The sequence below is a fragment of the Hyla sarda genome, chromosome 3 (assembly GCF_029499605.1).
Source record: "Hyla sarda isolate aHylSar1 chromosome 3, aHylSar1.hap1, whole genome shotgun sequence".
Classification (NCBI taxonomy): Eukaryota; Metazoa; Chordata; class Amphibia; order Anura; family Hylidae; genus Hyla; species Hyla sarda.
In genome coordinates, this window is record NC_079191.1 from 415,176,133 (window position 1) to 415,190,182 (window position 14,050).

A 14,050-nucleotide genomic window follows, 5' to 3' on the forward strand; every position below is an offset into this window, starting at 1 on the left:
TCTGTAGCATACAGCTACTAATAAGTACTGGAATGATTAAGATTTTTAAATAGAAGTAATTTACTTTACTGTTTAACTTTCTGGCACCAGTTAATTTAAAAAAAGAAATTTTTACACCGGAGTACCCCTTTAACTTCTGAACGGCTGGAGATATTTCAATTAAATTTGGTATACATCTTTCTTATAAAATATAGTAGATCTTAGGGATGTACCAATACCAACAATCTCTGCAGCCAGAGAGTAAGACAGCGGAGACCAGACAGTTAAAATCATGCATTACCATGAGGTTGATCCAGCATCAGGATGTTTAAACTCCCGGGCAATCTCTGCAGCTCGAAAGTAATGCGATGCAAGTCTATGAGACTTGATCATGTTACTCTTAGGCTGCAGAGATTGCCCAGGAATTTTTTACATTCTGCCGCCAAACCAGTGTCATGGTAATGTATGATTTAATTGTCTGGCAGACGGGTTCAGAGAATAGTTAGCGCAGGTACAAGAAGAGGTGATGGGGCAGCTGGAGGAGATAAGATTTATTGGGGGCTAAAGAAAGAGTGAGTGGGGGAGAGAAGACATTAGCACGGGGGCAGGGGGAGAGCATGGCAGCGGTGCTGCAGTGAGGAGTGCGAGGAGGACAAACAACCTATTACTCCTGTTGCTTCAGGAGACTGGGAAAGGATGCCACCCAGCTTTGCTAATGACCTCCAATATGGCTGCTTTATCAGACAGATATTCTCTTCAGGAGACTGAGAAAGCTGGATGGCAGGCAGTACACAGTACAGAGTCACAGTACTCCCCCAAAATTGTAATATATTTCTACTTGTTGCTTTTCCTCTCCCACAAGCTTTAGTAGGAAGACCGGGCGACTCTACTCAACTAGTAAAGTAATGAAATAGAAAGTCTGAACTTTTGTTCTAAATCATTTCTCATTTTATAGAAGAAATAGTGGTCAATATCTCTGATACAGAGCTCCAGATCCCCTTCATAGAAATAGAGGTAAATGATAACATTTTGGCTGCCTGCAGTCACCACTAGGGGGCACTTACTGTATACTGTTTATACAGTGAACTTAATTATATAAAATCTATTATCATTATTAATATTATTACTATAACAATTATATTCCATAAACGCCAAACCTCCTCTAGTGGTGGCCACAGGAAAACTGAATTTAAGACCTGGAAACGACATGAGTCGAAAAGTTTTGTGCTTTACGTTCTATCCTATCAATGACATATTTAGCATATTCACCTATTACATTTAGTAGAAAGTCATAAATAAAGTCAGTAGTAATCATTGACTTGTCCTCAGGAACTGTCCTGTGTGATCCTATAGTGTGGACATCTTCACGTCACGTCCCAAAAGCTTCACATTTACTCCCAATGGTTTAATCCCAATAATAGCCAAGTCTTGGGGCATGGATGGAAGTCATCGGGGTAGGCATCCGGCTACAGGATCTGTCAGTCTGGGCACAGTCACAAAGTTCACTGGGCAGTGCAGATACGGGCACATCTGTTCATGGTCCTTCAGGATCTGACTCAAGTGTTTGAGTTCATCTGTAAGTTTCCCAATCTCCTTTTTCAATGAAGAGTTTTCTTGTTCCAGACATTCATATTCCTGTTACATGGAGGAAAACATATATTTTATATATTTACTTATATATGTATTTTATACTATATTTCTATATTATATTTATTTATATTTTTATGTATTTATATTAATTTACAAAGCAAAGCAATAAATAAAATGTAAGGAATCACATTATGGCACTATATGGCAGTATTACAGTGGCTCTTTTAGGGAGTATTATTTGGAAATGACATATAATTTGGGCACTATATGTTAGTAATATGTGGGTGCTTTAGGGAGAATTACTTGGAAATGACATATAATTTGAGCACTATATGGTAGTAATATGCTGGTGTTTTAAGGGAGAATTATTTGGATATTACATATAATTTGGGCACTATACAGCAGCATAACGTTGGCTCTTTTAGGGAGTATTATTTGATAATACTACCATATAGTGTCCAAATTATTTGTAATATAAAAATAATACTTCCTAAAATAGTCTACATATTGCATATAATTTGGGCACTATATGGCAGTATTATGTAAGCTATTTTAAGAAGTATTATTTTAATATTGCATATAATTTGAGCACTATATGGTAGTAATATGTTGGCTATTTTAAGTGTTATTTGGATTTGAAATATAATTTGGGCACTATATGGCAGTATTACATTGACTCTTTTCAGGGGTGTATTATTTGGATATAACATATAATATAGGCACTGTATTGCAGTATTATGTTGGCTCATTTAGCGAGTATTATTTGGATATAATATATAATATGGGCACCCTATGGTAGTATTACGTTGTCTCTTTTAGGGAGTATTATTTATATATTACATATAATTTGGGCACTCTACAGCAATGTTACATTGACTCTTTTCGGGGGTGTATTATTTGCATATTACATATAATGTTGGCACTGTATGGCAGTATTACACTGTCTCTTTTAGGGAGTATTATTTATATATTACATATAATTTGGGCACTCTACAGCAATGTTACATTGACTCTTTTCGGGGGTGTATTATTTGCATATTACATATAATGTTGGCACTGTATGGCAGTATTACACTGTCTCTTTTAGGGAGTATTATTTATATATTACATATAATTTGGGCACTGTTACATTGACTCTTTTCGGGGGTGTATTATTTGGATATTACATATAATGTGGGCACTGTATGGCAGTATTACATTGACTCTTTTCGGGGGTGTATTATTTGGATAGTACATATAATGTGGGTACTGTATGGCAGTATTACACTGTCTCTTTTAGGCAGTAATATCTGTCAATTACATTTAATTTGGGCACTATAGGGCAGCATTATATTGTCTCTTTTAGGGAGTATTATTTGTTTATTACATATAATTTGGGCACTATAAGGCAGTATTATTGTTGGCTCTCTTAGGCAGTATTATTTGGATATTACATTGAATTTGAGCATTATATGGCAGTATTATATCAGCTAAAATGATGATAAAAGCTATCCCCGCCAATGGTGTGTGACCAGCACCTACTATATTAAGGAATATTAGAAGGTTTGAGTTTCACCCCAGAGTATGTGTCAATGATACTTGGCACTGATATCACTTTTTATAAGATTTCTCTTTTAGTTTCGAGTTCACTTCCCCCTTCATAGTGCATATTTACCCTTATTGTTTTGGAGAAGTAAAATAATGTGCAACCGGCTCTAGTAGATCAGCATAGTCGGTTCTCACAGTGCACAATACATGCGGATACATTGCCGAAATGGGGGATGTACAGAGCAGAAGTAATAGTCTCTGGCAGCAATTGCGCTAAAGCGGTGGAAGTGCAGGTAGAGTACAGGCCGCGACCCTTTAAAATAAACCTACCGCCAGAGAGTGCGTACTATAAACCCAGCAAAGAGGTGACCGGAACAAGTGTGATTGTCATCTGTGGTGGCTCACTTCCCTTTTGCAGCTGCTTAGCAGTGTCTACTGGATTCTATACTTTGCATATAGTCTTAAAGGGGTACTCCGGTGGAAAACTTTTATTTTTATTTTTTTTAAATAAACTGGTGCCAGAAAATTAAACAGATTTGTAAAGGACTTCTATTTTTAAAAAAAATCTTAATTCTTCCAGTACTTATTAGCTGCTGAGTACTACAGAGGAAATTCTTTTCTTTCTGGAACACAGTGCTTTCTGCTAACATCACGACCACAGTGCTCTCTGCTGACATCTCTGTCCATTTTGGGAATTGTCCAGAGCAGCATATGTTTTCTATGGGGATTTTTTCCTACCCTGGACAGTTCTTAAAATGGACAGAGATGTCACCAGAGAGCACTGTGGTCATGATGTCAGCAGAGAGCTCTGTGTTCCAAAAAGAAAAGAATTTCCTCTGTAGTATTCAGCAGCTAATAAGTACTGGAAGGATTGAGATTTTTTTTAATAGAAGTAATTTACAAATCTGTTTAACTTTCTGGCACCAGTTGATTAAAAAAAAAAAAAAGTTTTCCACCGGAGTACCCCTTTAATAATAATAGAACATCTAAAGCTCCTATGTGTCTATAAGACAGCCATTTCTCAACTAGCGTGCCTCCAGCTGTTGCAAAACTACAACTCACGGCATGCCCGGACAGCCAACGACTGTCCGGGTATGCTGGGAGTTGTAGTTTTGCTACAGCTGGAGGCACACTGGCTGACTACACAGGGCTGGTTTGTAGTGTGTTACTATGGAGACACAACCATTATAATTGCAACTGTAGTTATGGTTTAGTTTAGTTATGACTATATAGATCGATAGATAGATAGATAGATAGATAGATAGGGATAAAGTCCAGGAAGTGAGGGCGGGACTATCACTCCCCTGTGCTCACTCCTGTCCTATCAGACTGCAGCATGAAAAGGAGGAGGATGGGGTTACAGAGCAGCCGGCAGTGTTTGGATGAAGAGACCGAGTACGGCACAGCAGACTCAGGGAGGAAGTGAATGCATGGTGAGTGAGGGCGGGCTCATTGCTTGCCTTGGACACACCCCTTCCTGAGCAGTGTATGCCAGAATAATGAGCAGCAGAACAGAGGGATTTGTGAGCCAAATAAAGAAGCTAGACACATAAAAGCATCTGCAACTAGTGAGTAACATATAGAAGCATTATTATTTGCAGTGATATGACAGGTACACTTTACATTTTATTCCATTTTTACAGTTTTAGAACCTTGATGGTGTTGATTTTGTGCCAATATATTAATCCCATTTACCTCATGTAGTTTGTCAGCCTTCTGTGTCTGTTTTTTGCGGCTTCTCTGCGCGGCCACTCTGTTTTTCTCTCTCCTTCGCACTTTTCTGTCACATACATCTGAGCCCTGGAACGAAAGATGCAATTTATTCTTTTGTATACTGAAAAATGAAAATGTCATAAAAAAAAAAAAAAAAAGGAAAATGTAGTGTGAACCCAGCCAGAGCGTAGTGCAAAAACCTTTAAAGGGGTATTCCAGGCAAAAACTTTTTTTTATATATATCAACTGTCTCCGGAAAGTTAAACAGACTTGTAAATTACTTCTATTAAGGAGGAATCATTAGATTCCTCATACAGATCAATGGGGTTACATACAATCCCATTGATCTGTGTGCTCTGCGCTCGACTGATAAAGCCTGGTCCTGCCAGGCCTTATCATTCTGAGCACCAGAGCCACCGCAGCAGGAGAGGTAAGCCCTCAGGCTACCTCAGTAGTGGATTGCACAACTCCCCCCCCCCCCCCTCCCCCCCCCCCTCGTGCTGCGCGGAGGGGGGGCGTCGACCCACCCCACTGGACCACCAGGGACGGGATACAGACACCTTTAGATGCCACTGTCAACTTTGAAAGCGGCAATCTAAATAGTTAAAGGGGTATTCCAGGCAAAAACTTTTTTTTTATATATCAACTGGCTCCGGAAAGTTAAACAGATTTGTAAATTACTTTTTTTTTTTTAAATCTTAATCCTTCCAATAGTTATTAGCTTCTGAAGTTGAGTTGCTGTTTTCTGTCTAACTGCTCTCTGATGACTCACGTCCCGGGAGCTGTCCAGCTCCTATGGGGATATTTTCCCATCATGCAAGGGATTTTCTCCCATCATGCACAGCTCCCGGGACGTGACATCATCATTGAACAGTTAGACAGAAAACTTCAGAAGCTAATAACTATTGGAAGGATTAAGATTTTTTAATAGAAGTAATTTACAAATCTGTTTAACTTTCCGGAGCCAGTTGATATATAAAACATTTTTTTTTACTTGGAATACCCCTTTAATATGTTGTTCATCTTGGAAAAACATTAAAGGGCTATTCAAGGAAAAAACTTTTTTTTTTAGATTTATATATATCAACTGGCACCAGAAAGTTAAACCGATTTGTAAATTACTTCTGTTAAAAAATCTTAATCCTTCCAATAATTATCAGCTGCTGAAGTTGAGTTGTTCTTTTCTGTCTGGCAACAGTGCTCTCTGCTGACATCTCTGCTTGTCTCGGGAACTGCACAGAGTAGAAGAGGTTTGCTATGGGGATTTGCTTCTACTCTGGCCAGTTCCCGAGACAGGTGTCATCAGAGAGTACTTAGACAGAAAAGAACAACTCAACTTCAGCAGCTCATAAGTACTGAAAGGATTAAGATTTTTTAATGGAAGCTATTTACAAATCTTTTTAACTTTCTGGAGCCAGTTGAGATATATAAATATATATATGAGTTTTTTTCCTGTATAACCCCTTTAACCTTTCTAATATACAAGCCAGGAAGCCGCGCATGCGCAGTAAATGCGATTTCAGAGCAGGGAGAAGGGGAGAGGCAGAAGGAGGCAGTGAATAATGATTAGCCGGGCCAAGCGCTGAAGAAAGAGCACAGACGTCACAGTGCCCAAAGGCTGGACCGTAACTCCACCCAAGCCACTAGCAGCTAATTTGCATATTCAAAGAGAAGAAGATATCTGACGGACAGAGCGAGGGATCTGGGCATTGTACACATCGTTTTTCTCAGCATCACCCGCACTACCAGGCAGTACCATTGGTTAGTGGGTGACTCTTCTGACAGTTTTCCTTTAACCATTCGCCTTCCCTACATGTTTTTTGGCACCAGCGATGTCATCAGGGGTGTAGAGGCATGGTGTAGCTTTGATCCCACAGTCACAAGAGAATGACATCCACTGCGCAGTTTCAGGTCGTTTAGGATAGGGGCACACGTGCCATTTTTTTTGCTGCATAGTTTCTGGAGTTGATTTTGCTACCCATTGAATTAAATCCGTACAAAAATACACAGCAGCAAATATGCAGCAAAATACGGCACATGTGACCAGACCCTTAATGTAACTTTGCATTATGATCACATGTCACTGAATGGGGGAAATCATTAGATTTTTCTTTCTTTTGGGGAACTTACATCTTACTTAATTATCTCTCAGCTGCTGAAATGTTTGTTGGGAGGAACAGAAACCTCTTCACAGGGCTGAGGATCAGCAATAGTTCCAATACTATTGTGTAATTATGGTAAGATTTCTAATAATTGAGGATGCTCCAAGGGAGGGACCCAATAGCAGGGCCAGATTGACCATTTGGACATTAGGTCAAGGCTCCATGACCTATTAGTCAGTTACTACACTTTGTTTTCTATTCATGTTGCTCATACAGCGCCTCCCTATTTAAAGGGGTTGAGCGCTGCCCTGCAGTTCGGAGCTCCGCTCACAGCGTCAAAGTTCATTACTCCGAACGCTGTGTGCGGGCTTCCGTGTCGTCTCGCCCGCCCCCTCGTGACGTCTCGCCTGCCCCCTTGTGACGTCACACCCGCCCCCTCTACCAAAGTCTATGGGAAGGGGGCGTGGCAACGGTCACGCCCCCTTCCCATAGACTTTCGTTGAGGGGGCGAGAGACATCACGAGGGGGCGGGCAAGACGTCACGAGGGGGCGGGCGAGACATCACGAAGGGGCCGGGCGAGACATCACGAAGGGGCCGGGCGAGACATCACGAGGGGGCGGCCGCGAACACGGAAGCCCGCACACAAGTCTATCAAGTTTAAATAAATCAAGTATCAATAAATCACAACATCAAGAAAACAATAGCATGCACTCACCGCATAGCGGTGAGTGCATGCTATTGTTTTCTTGATATAGTGGGGCAAAAAAGTATTTACTCAGCCACCAATTGTGCAAGTTCTCCCACTTAAAAAGATGAGAGGCCTATAATTTTCATCATAGATATACCTCAACTATGAGAGACAGAATGGGGGGGGGAAAGAATACAGGAAATCACATTGTAGGATTTCTAATGAATTAATTGGTAAAATCCTCGATAAAATCTGTATTTGGTCACCTACAAACAAGCAAGATATCTGGCTCTAACAGACCTGTAACTTCTTCTTTAAGATTCTCCTCTGTCCTCCACTCGTTACCTGTATTAATGGCTCCTGTTTGAACTTGTTATCAGTATAAAAGACACCTGTCCACAACCTCAAACAGTCATACTCCAAACTCCACTATGACCAAGACCAAAGAGCTGTCGAAGGACACCAAAGACAAAATTGTAGACCTGCACCAGGCTGGGAAGACTGAATCTGCAATAGGCAAGCAGCTTGGCGTGAAGAAATTAACTGTGCAAGCAATTATTAGAAAATGGAAGACATACAAGACCACTGATAATCTCCCTCGATCTGGGGCTCCACGCAAGATCTCCCCCCGTGGTGTCAAAATGGTCACAAGAATGGTGAGCAAAAATTCCAGAACCACACAGGGGGACTTAGTGAATGACCTGCCGAGAGCTGGGACCAAAGTAACAAAGGCTACCATCAGTAACACACTATGCCGCCAGGAACTCAAATCATGCAGTGCCAGACGTTTCCCCCTGCTGAAGCCAGTACATGTCCAGGCCCGTCTGAAGTTTGTTAGAGAGCATTCGGATGATACAGAAGAGGATTGTGCAAATATCATATGGTCAGATGAAAGCAAAGTAGAACTTTTTGGTAAAAAATCAACTCTTTGTGTTTGGAGGAGAAACTCAGGTGTAAGGATAACACGTCCGCGTCAAACATCATGGATCCAAACTTTATTAACAGTTTAGGCAAAACACAGGCAAGAATTGTTTCACTTCCAAAGCTTCTTCACAGAGGCTGTGAAGGAGCTTTGGAAGCAAAACAATTGTTGCCTGTGTTCTGCCCAAGCTGTTAATAAAGTTTGGATCCATGATGTTTGCTGCAGACGTTTTATTCTTACACCTGAGTTAATTACCTCTGCTGCTGCTGGTCTGCTTTGAGCACCGTCCGGACCTTGTGGAGTGATCATCCGTGTACCTGTTGAACCCCGCATCATACGGTGAATATGTGGTAGTGCCAGATGTATTTCTTCTCCGTACCTTTGGAGGAGAAAGAATGCTGAGTTGCATCCAAAGAACACCATACCTACTGTGAAGCATGGGGGTGGAACCATCATGCTTTGGTGCTGTTTTTCTGCAAAGGGACCAGGACAACTGATCCGTGTAAAGGAAAGAATGAATGGGGCCATGTATCATGAGATTTTGAGTGAAAACCTCCTTCCATCAGCATGGGCATTGAAGAGGAAACATGGCTGGGTCTTTCAGCATGACAATGATCCCAAACACACTGTCCGAGCAATGAAGGAGTGGCTGCGTAAGAAGCATTTCAAGGTCCTGTAGTAGCCTAGCCAGTCTCCAGATCTCAACCCCATAGAAAACCTTTGGATGGAGTCGAAAGTCCGTGTTGCCCAGTGCGAGCTAACCTTGTGGCGTCGCCCCCAACCCCCCCCCCCCCCCGGTGATTACAGGTGACGTCTTCTCTATAGTCTTTCCTTATCTAATTCAGATGGTACATACCGCCGGGTCCAGCTAAAACTTCTCTCTGCAGAACTTGACGCCCGGATGGCTCCTCACTATGTCAGCGAAGTCTGGTCCTCTATATGAAAATGATAATTATTATAATACTGCCAAACTCTGTATCCCCTGAATATAATTCTACAACACACTGTACCCTCTGAATATAATACTGCCACATACCATAACGTATTGTGGCCTATAAAAACCATACCACCCGAGAAATTCCATAATAATATACTCTATACCTATGAAATGCATAACATTATGTGCCCCTCACATATAGCAATAATGCCCCATTCTGTGCCCCACATATAATAATTATGACCCGTCCTGTGCCCATCACATAGTAACAGTGCCACGTGTCCTGCCCCCTCAGGGGGCATTATATGCGAAGGGCACAGGACATGGGGCATTATGTGAGGGGCACAGGACAGGGGTATTATATGTGAGGGGCACATGACGGGGCATTATAAGTGTGGGGCACATGACAGGGGAGCATTATAAGTGTGGGGCACATGAAAGGGGGCCTTATAAGTGTGGGGCACATGACAAGGGGCATTATAAGTGTGGGGCCCATGACAGGAGGGCATTATAAGTGTGGGGCACATGACAGGGGGCATTATAAGTGTGGGGCACATGACAGGGGGGCATTATAAGTGTGGGGCACATGACAGGGGGCATTATAAGTGAGAGGCACATGACAAGGGGCATTATAAGTGTGGGGCACATGACAGGGGGCATTATAAGTGTGGGGCACATGACAGGGGGGCATTATAAGTGTGGGGCACATGACAGGGGGCATTATAAGTGAGAGGCACATGACAAGGGGCATTATAAGTGTGGGGCACATGACAGGGGGCATTATAAGTGTGGGGCACATGACAGGGGGCATTATAAGTGTGGGGCACAGGAAAGGGGGTATTATATGTTAGGGGCACATGATGGGGTCATTATATGTGAGGGGCACAGCACAGGGGCATTACATGTAAGAGGCACATGACAGGGGGCCCCCTGTCATGTGCCCCTCACTTATAATGCCCCACTGTCATGTGCCCCACACTTATAATGCCCCCCTGTCATGTGCCCCTCACTTATAATGCCCCCCTGTGATGTGCCCCTCCCTTATAATGCGGCAATCTACTGCAGTATGTGACAAGACAAGTATGTTAGTGGCATGCAAGCTGTGTCGGCCGCCAGGCTCCCCTGTTGCTATGGCGCCCTGTGCGGCCGCACAGCTCGCACAACCCAAAGGCCGGTCCTGGTGGTGGACCACTGGTGTATGGCGGGAGCACCGGTGTAGCAGTGTAGGTGGTGGGATCAGATGGTATTAACCCCGGAGGCAAGATGTTTTCAACCCCTAGTGTTTGTGACGCCAGAGGGGTTTTTGGTACCGGAACCACATGAACGGTATCTCCGCTATTCCAATTGCTAGTTAGGGAAAGGAGGGTCCACAACCAGTTATGGTTTATCGGAGGCTTTACTGAGTTTAAGACAGGTGGAATTATCTTCACAGCTAGGCCAAATTCCCAGAGAGGTGGCCAGGAACCCAGAAGGACCTCACAGCTTGCTGGGACCAATTATACTTGTAATAGACTTGAGGCAATTTTCTTGAGGCTTGACTATATGCAGGACTTGACAATTTGTAGTGACAGCAGACATAGACTTTTGACTTACTGGAATGACTGTAGCTTTGTGGTCTTCCAGGTAGCTGGTCATTTGCACTGAGATCTCTGGCGTTAACTGTTCCTCAGCAAAGATCATAAGAGATAAGAGGGTGAATTATAATGACTGCCCCTTTATATTGTGGGGGGCTGGACTAAGGCCCATTGGTCAAGCTGCGGGTCATAGGTTAAGCTGGTTCTCTCTGGGAGAACATGTGACAACAAATCATGTGACTGCATAACATAACATGTGACAGACTTACAGGTCCTTGAGACAACCTCTCACAGGTCCTCTGCTGTATCTATACATTAGGATCCTGTCTATACATTAAAGCAGTATACACAACATTCTGGAAACAACAGGGGGAGACCCTGCAGAGGAGCCCCCAGGTCACTGAGGGTCTCAACCTGACAGGGCCTAAGGGTAGTATAGGACTATGTACTGTACTGGGATATTACAGTAAGCTAATTACTTGAGGAGGGGGATATTACAGTGTGTCACCCCAGTATTAAGGTGGGGGGGTGTCCACCTTATGGTCCGGATGTGTGGCCTGACACTGCCAGACATCAGCAGCCTCAGTTTTAAGTCACGCACTGAATTCCCTGCCTATCAATATATGGTCCCTACTGTTACCCACATAAGATGGACATATTTTGATTACATTTTGTTTCTTTGTGTTTTCCTACTGTTTTACATGTATGTCATTTGCATGACTCCTCCCCCTAATGTACCTGGCGCCCTTTTTTCCACTATTTATAGAATCTCTGTCTGTATAGTCTGCGTACTGATCTGAAGAAGGGGGTGGCTCCCCCGAAACGCGTAATCTCAACTTGTATCGCTTTTTATTGCTTTTATTGATTTTATTCATTTGCAATAAAATCCACAAGCTTTTACAATATTCTACTCTGGATTTTGGTTTATTCCTACATCCCCACGGAACCAGCCGCACCATTTGCGAGGTCATTTTGCTCTTTTATGATCACCTACTTTCTCCAGGAGACGGTTTTACCTCACCTGTGACCTCAGGCTCAGCAGCGGTTCCGGCTATCTTGTAACCCGTGCATTGGGTTGATATGCAAGTTTAACACTTGCTCTAAGGTGAGCAGTTACTACCTAAGGGGCCTGCAAGCCCCGCACCTATTTCTTTTTCTCTTCCCTCTACCACCCCAACGGTATCACACGAGGTGCCCCCTCTGGTCTCTTTTTTCTCCCTATACAGGTCCCCACCTTAATACTGGGGTGACAGAGGGTGGAGTCAAGGGGGTGGCAAAATTAGCTTTCACGTATAGTTGCGAAAATCCATGCACCAGCTCCATTTACCGGAACCGTTGCAATGATGGGACACGAGCGGAGAATAAAAACACTGCGGAGAAGTCCTGCAATACAACGGGTACAGGACGGACCCCATACAAAGTCATAAGACCCATCTGGACCAGTTGGTATCTGTTGTGCAACGAACCGCTAAGCTCAGTTTTTTCTAGCATGAGGGACTCTGTGACGGAACACCAATGCTAGTGTGAACTCAGCCTTATGCTAGAGCGCTGTTTTCCAACCAGTGTGCCTCCTGCTGTTGCAAAACTACAACTCCCAGGATGCCCGGACAGCCGAAGGCTGTCCGGGCATCCTGGGAGTTGTAGTTTTGCAACAGCAGGAGGCACCCTGGTTGGGAAACACTGTGCTAAAGGATCTCACTCTTTTCAAAAAGATCTTGACAAAAGGTATAAGCTTTGCCCTTTCATGCCCCAGTTTCATCATCTTTGTACAGGACACAGTCCCTTTTGGGTGACAGCTCCGGTGAATCGCGACGTAACATGAAGTCTCTTTTCGCGCAGCATGCAAATATCCCAAGATAAGGGTAGATTTTCTAGTATGAGTCAGCATGTGAATAATCCCCATAGCACTTATGTAGACGCGCAGCAGAGTGTAAGCCGTTCTTCTCTGGTATCAGTGATACTGACTGAGACATGGCAAAAGACACAATGACAAAATGTTCAGACAGTGGAATGTCTAAATTTCATACAGATCAATGGAGTTCCATAGAACTCCATTGGTCTGTGTGCTCTGGGCTCTATTGATAAAGCCTGGTCCAGCCAGGCTCTATCAATCACAGAGCCGCAGCAGCCACGAATGCAGAGGTAGGTCCACTGGCTAACTCAAAAGTGGATCGACCACCCCTCCCCCCCGCGATCGCGCCTCGGGGGAGGGGGGACATCCACCCCACTGGACCACCAGGGACTGTTTAAAGGTCCCTTTAGATGCTGCCCTCAGCTTTGACAGCGGCGAATCTAAGGGGATAATAGCTGGCCGCGGCGATCGCCGCATGTCGGCCATTGACGGCGGCCCTCAGTTACAAGTATCAGCTGAGGGCTGCCCAGTATGGGCTGGCTCGTCCTTAGACGGCAACCAATTAAAGTGGACCTGTCACTTTAGAAAAAATTTTGACGTGTTGTAGTTTTGCAACAGCTGGAGGCACCCTGGTTGGGAAACTCTCTTTTAGACTCAAGACAAAAGCTTTGGCCCTATCAGGGTCTGGGTGTTCAGACGAAGTCCGATCACTACATGTGCGCTGACAATCCCCTATGACTTACATTGTAAGTTTGTCTCCCCTAGCTCCCTTTTCTCCTGGCTCATTCTGAACACCCAGACCCCGACCAATCAAAACTTTTCACATGTCTCTGCACCATTTAATACACAAGTTATATAGTGTATATATATATATATATATATATATATATATATATATATACACACAAGTAGCATACAGTATACTTCCCCTATGTCTATGCTGTAGATTTGGAGCTCTGTATCAGGATATCGGAGCTCAGATCACCATATATATATATATATATACAGTACAGACCAAAAGTTTGGACACCTTCTCATTCAGAGTTTTCTTTATTTTTATGACTATGAAAATTGTAGATTCACACTGAAGGCTTCAAAACTATGAATTAACACATGTGGAATTATATACATAACAAAAAAGTCTGAAAATCTGTCATATTCTAGG

At 43.2% G+C, this 14,050-nt stretch overlaps 1 protein-coding gene across 3 annotated transcripts in view; it reads right to left on the reverse strand.

Moving 5' to 3' along the window:
* Positions 1–425: 425 nt before the first annotated feature.
* Positions 426–14,050, reverse strand: part of BATF3 (basic leucine zipper ATF-like transcription factor 3) — a 29,143-nt gene continuing 15,518 nt past the window's right edge. Inside the window, exons 2-5 of one of the 3 annotated variants that reach the window (XM_056568290.1) lie at positions 9,379–9,457; positions 8,778–8,901; positions 4,792–4,896; positions 426–1,614 (exon numbers count right to left, since the gene is read on the reverse strand). In XM_056568290.1, coding sequence (XP_056424265.1) covers positions 1,426–1,614; positions 4,792–4,896; positions 8,778–8,858 — 375 coding nt within the window. In that variant the 5' untranslated portion in view covers positions 8,859–8,901; positions 9,379–9,457 and the 3' untranslated portion in view covers positions 426–1,425. The remainder of the gene's footprint in view (positions 1,615–4,791; positions 4,897–8,777; positions 8,902–9,378; positions 9,458–14,050) is intronic. The other 2 variants (XM_056568287.1, XM_056568289.1) reach the window with 2 other exon arrangements.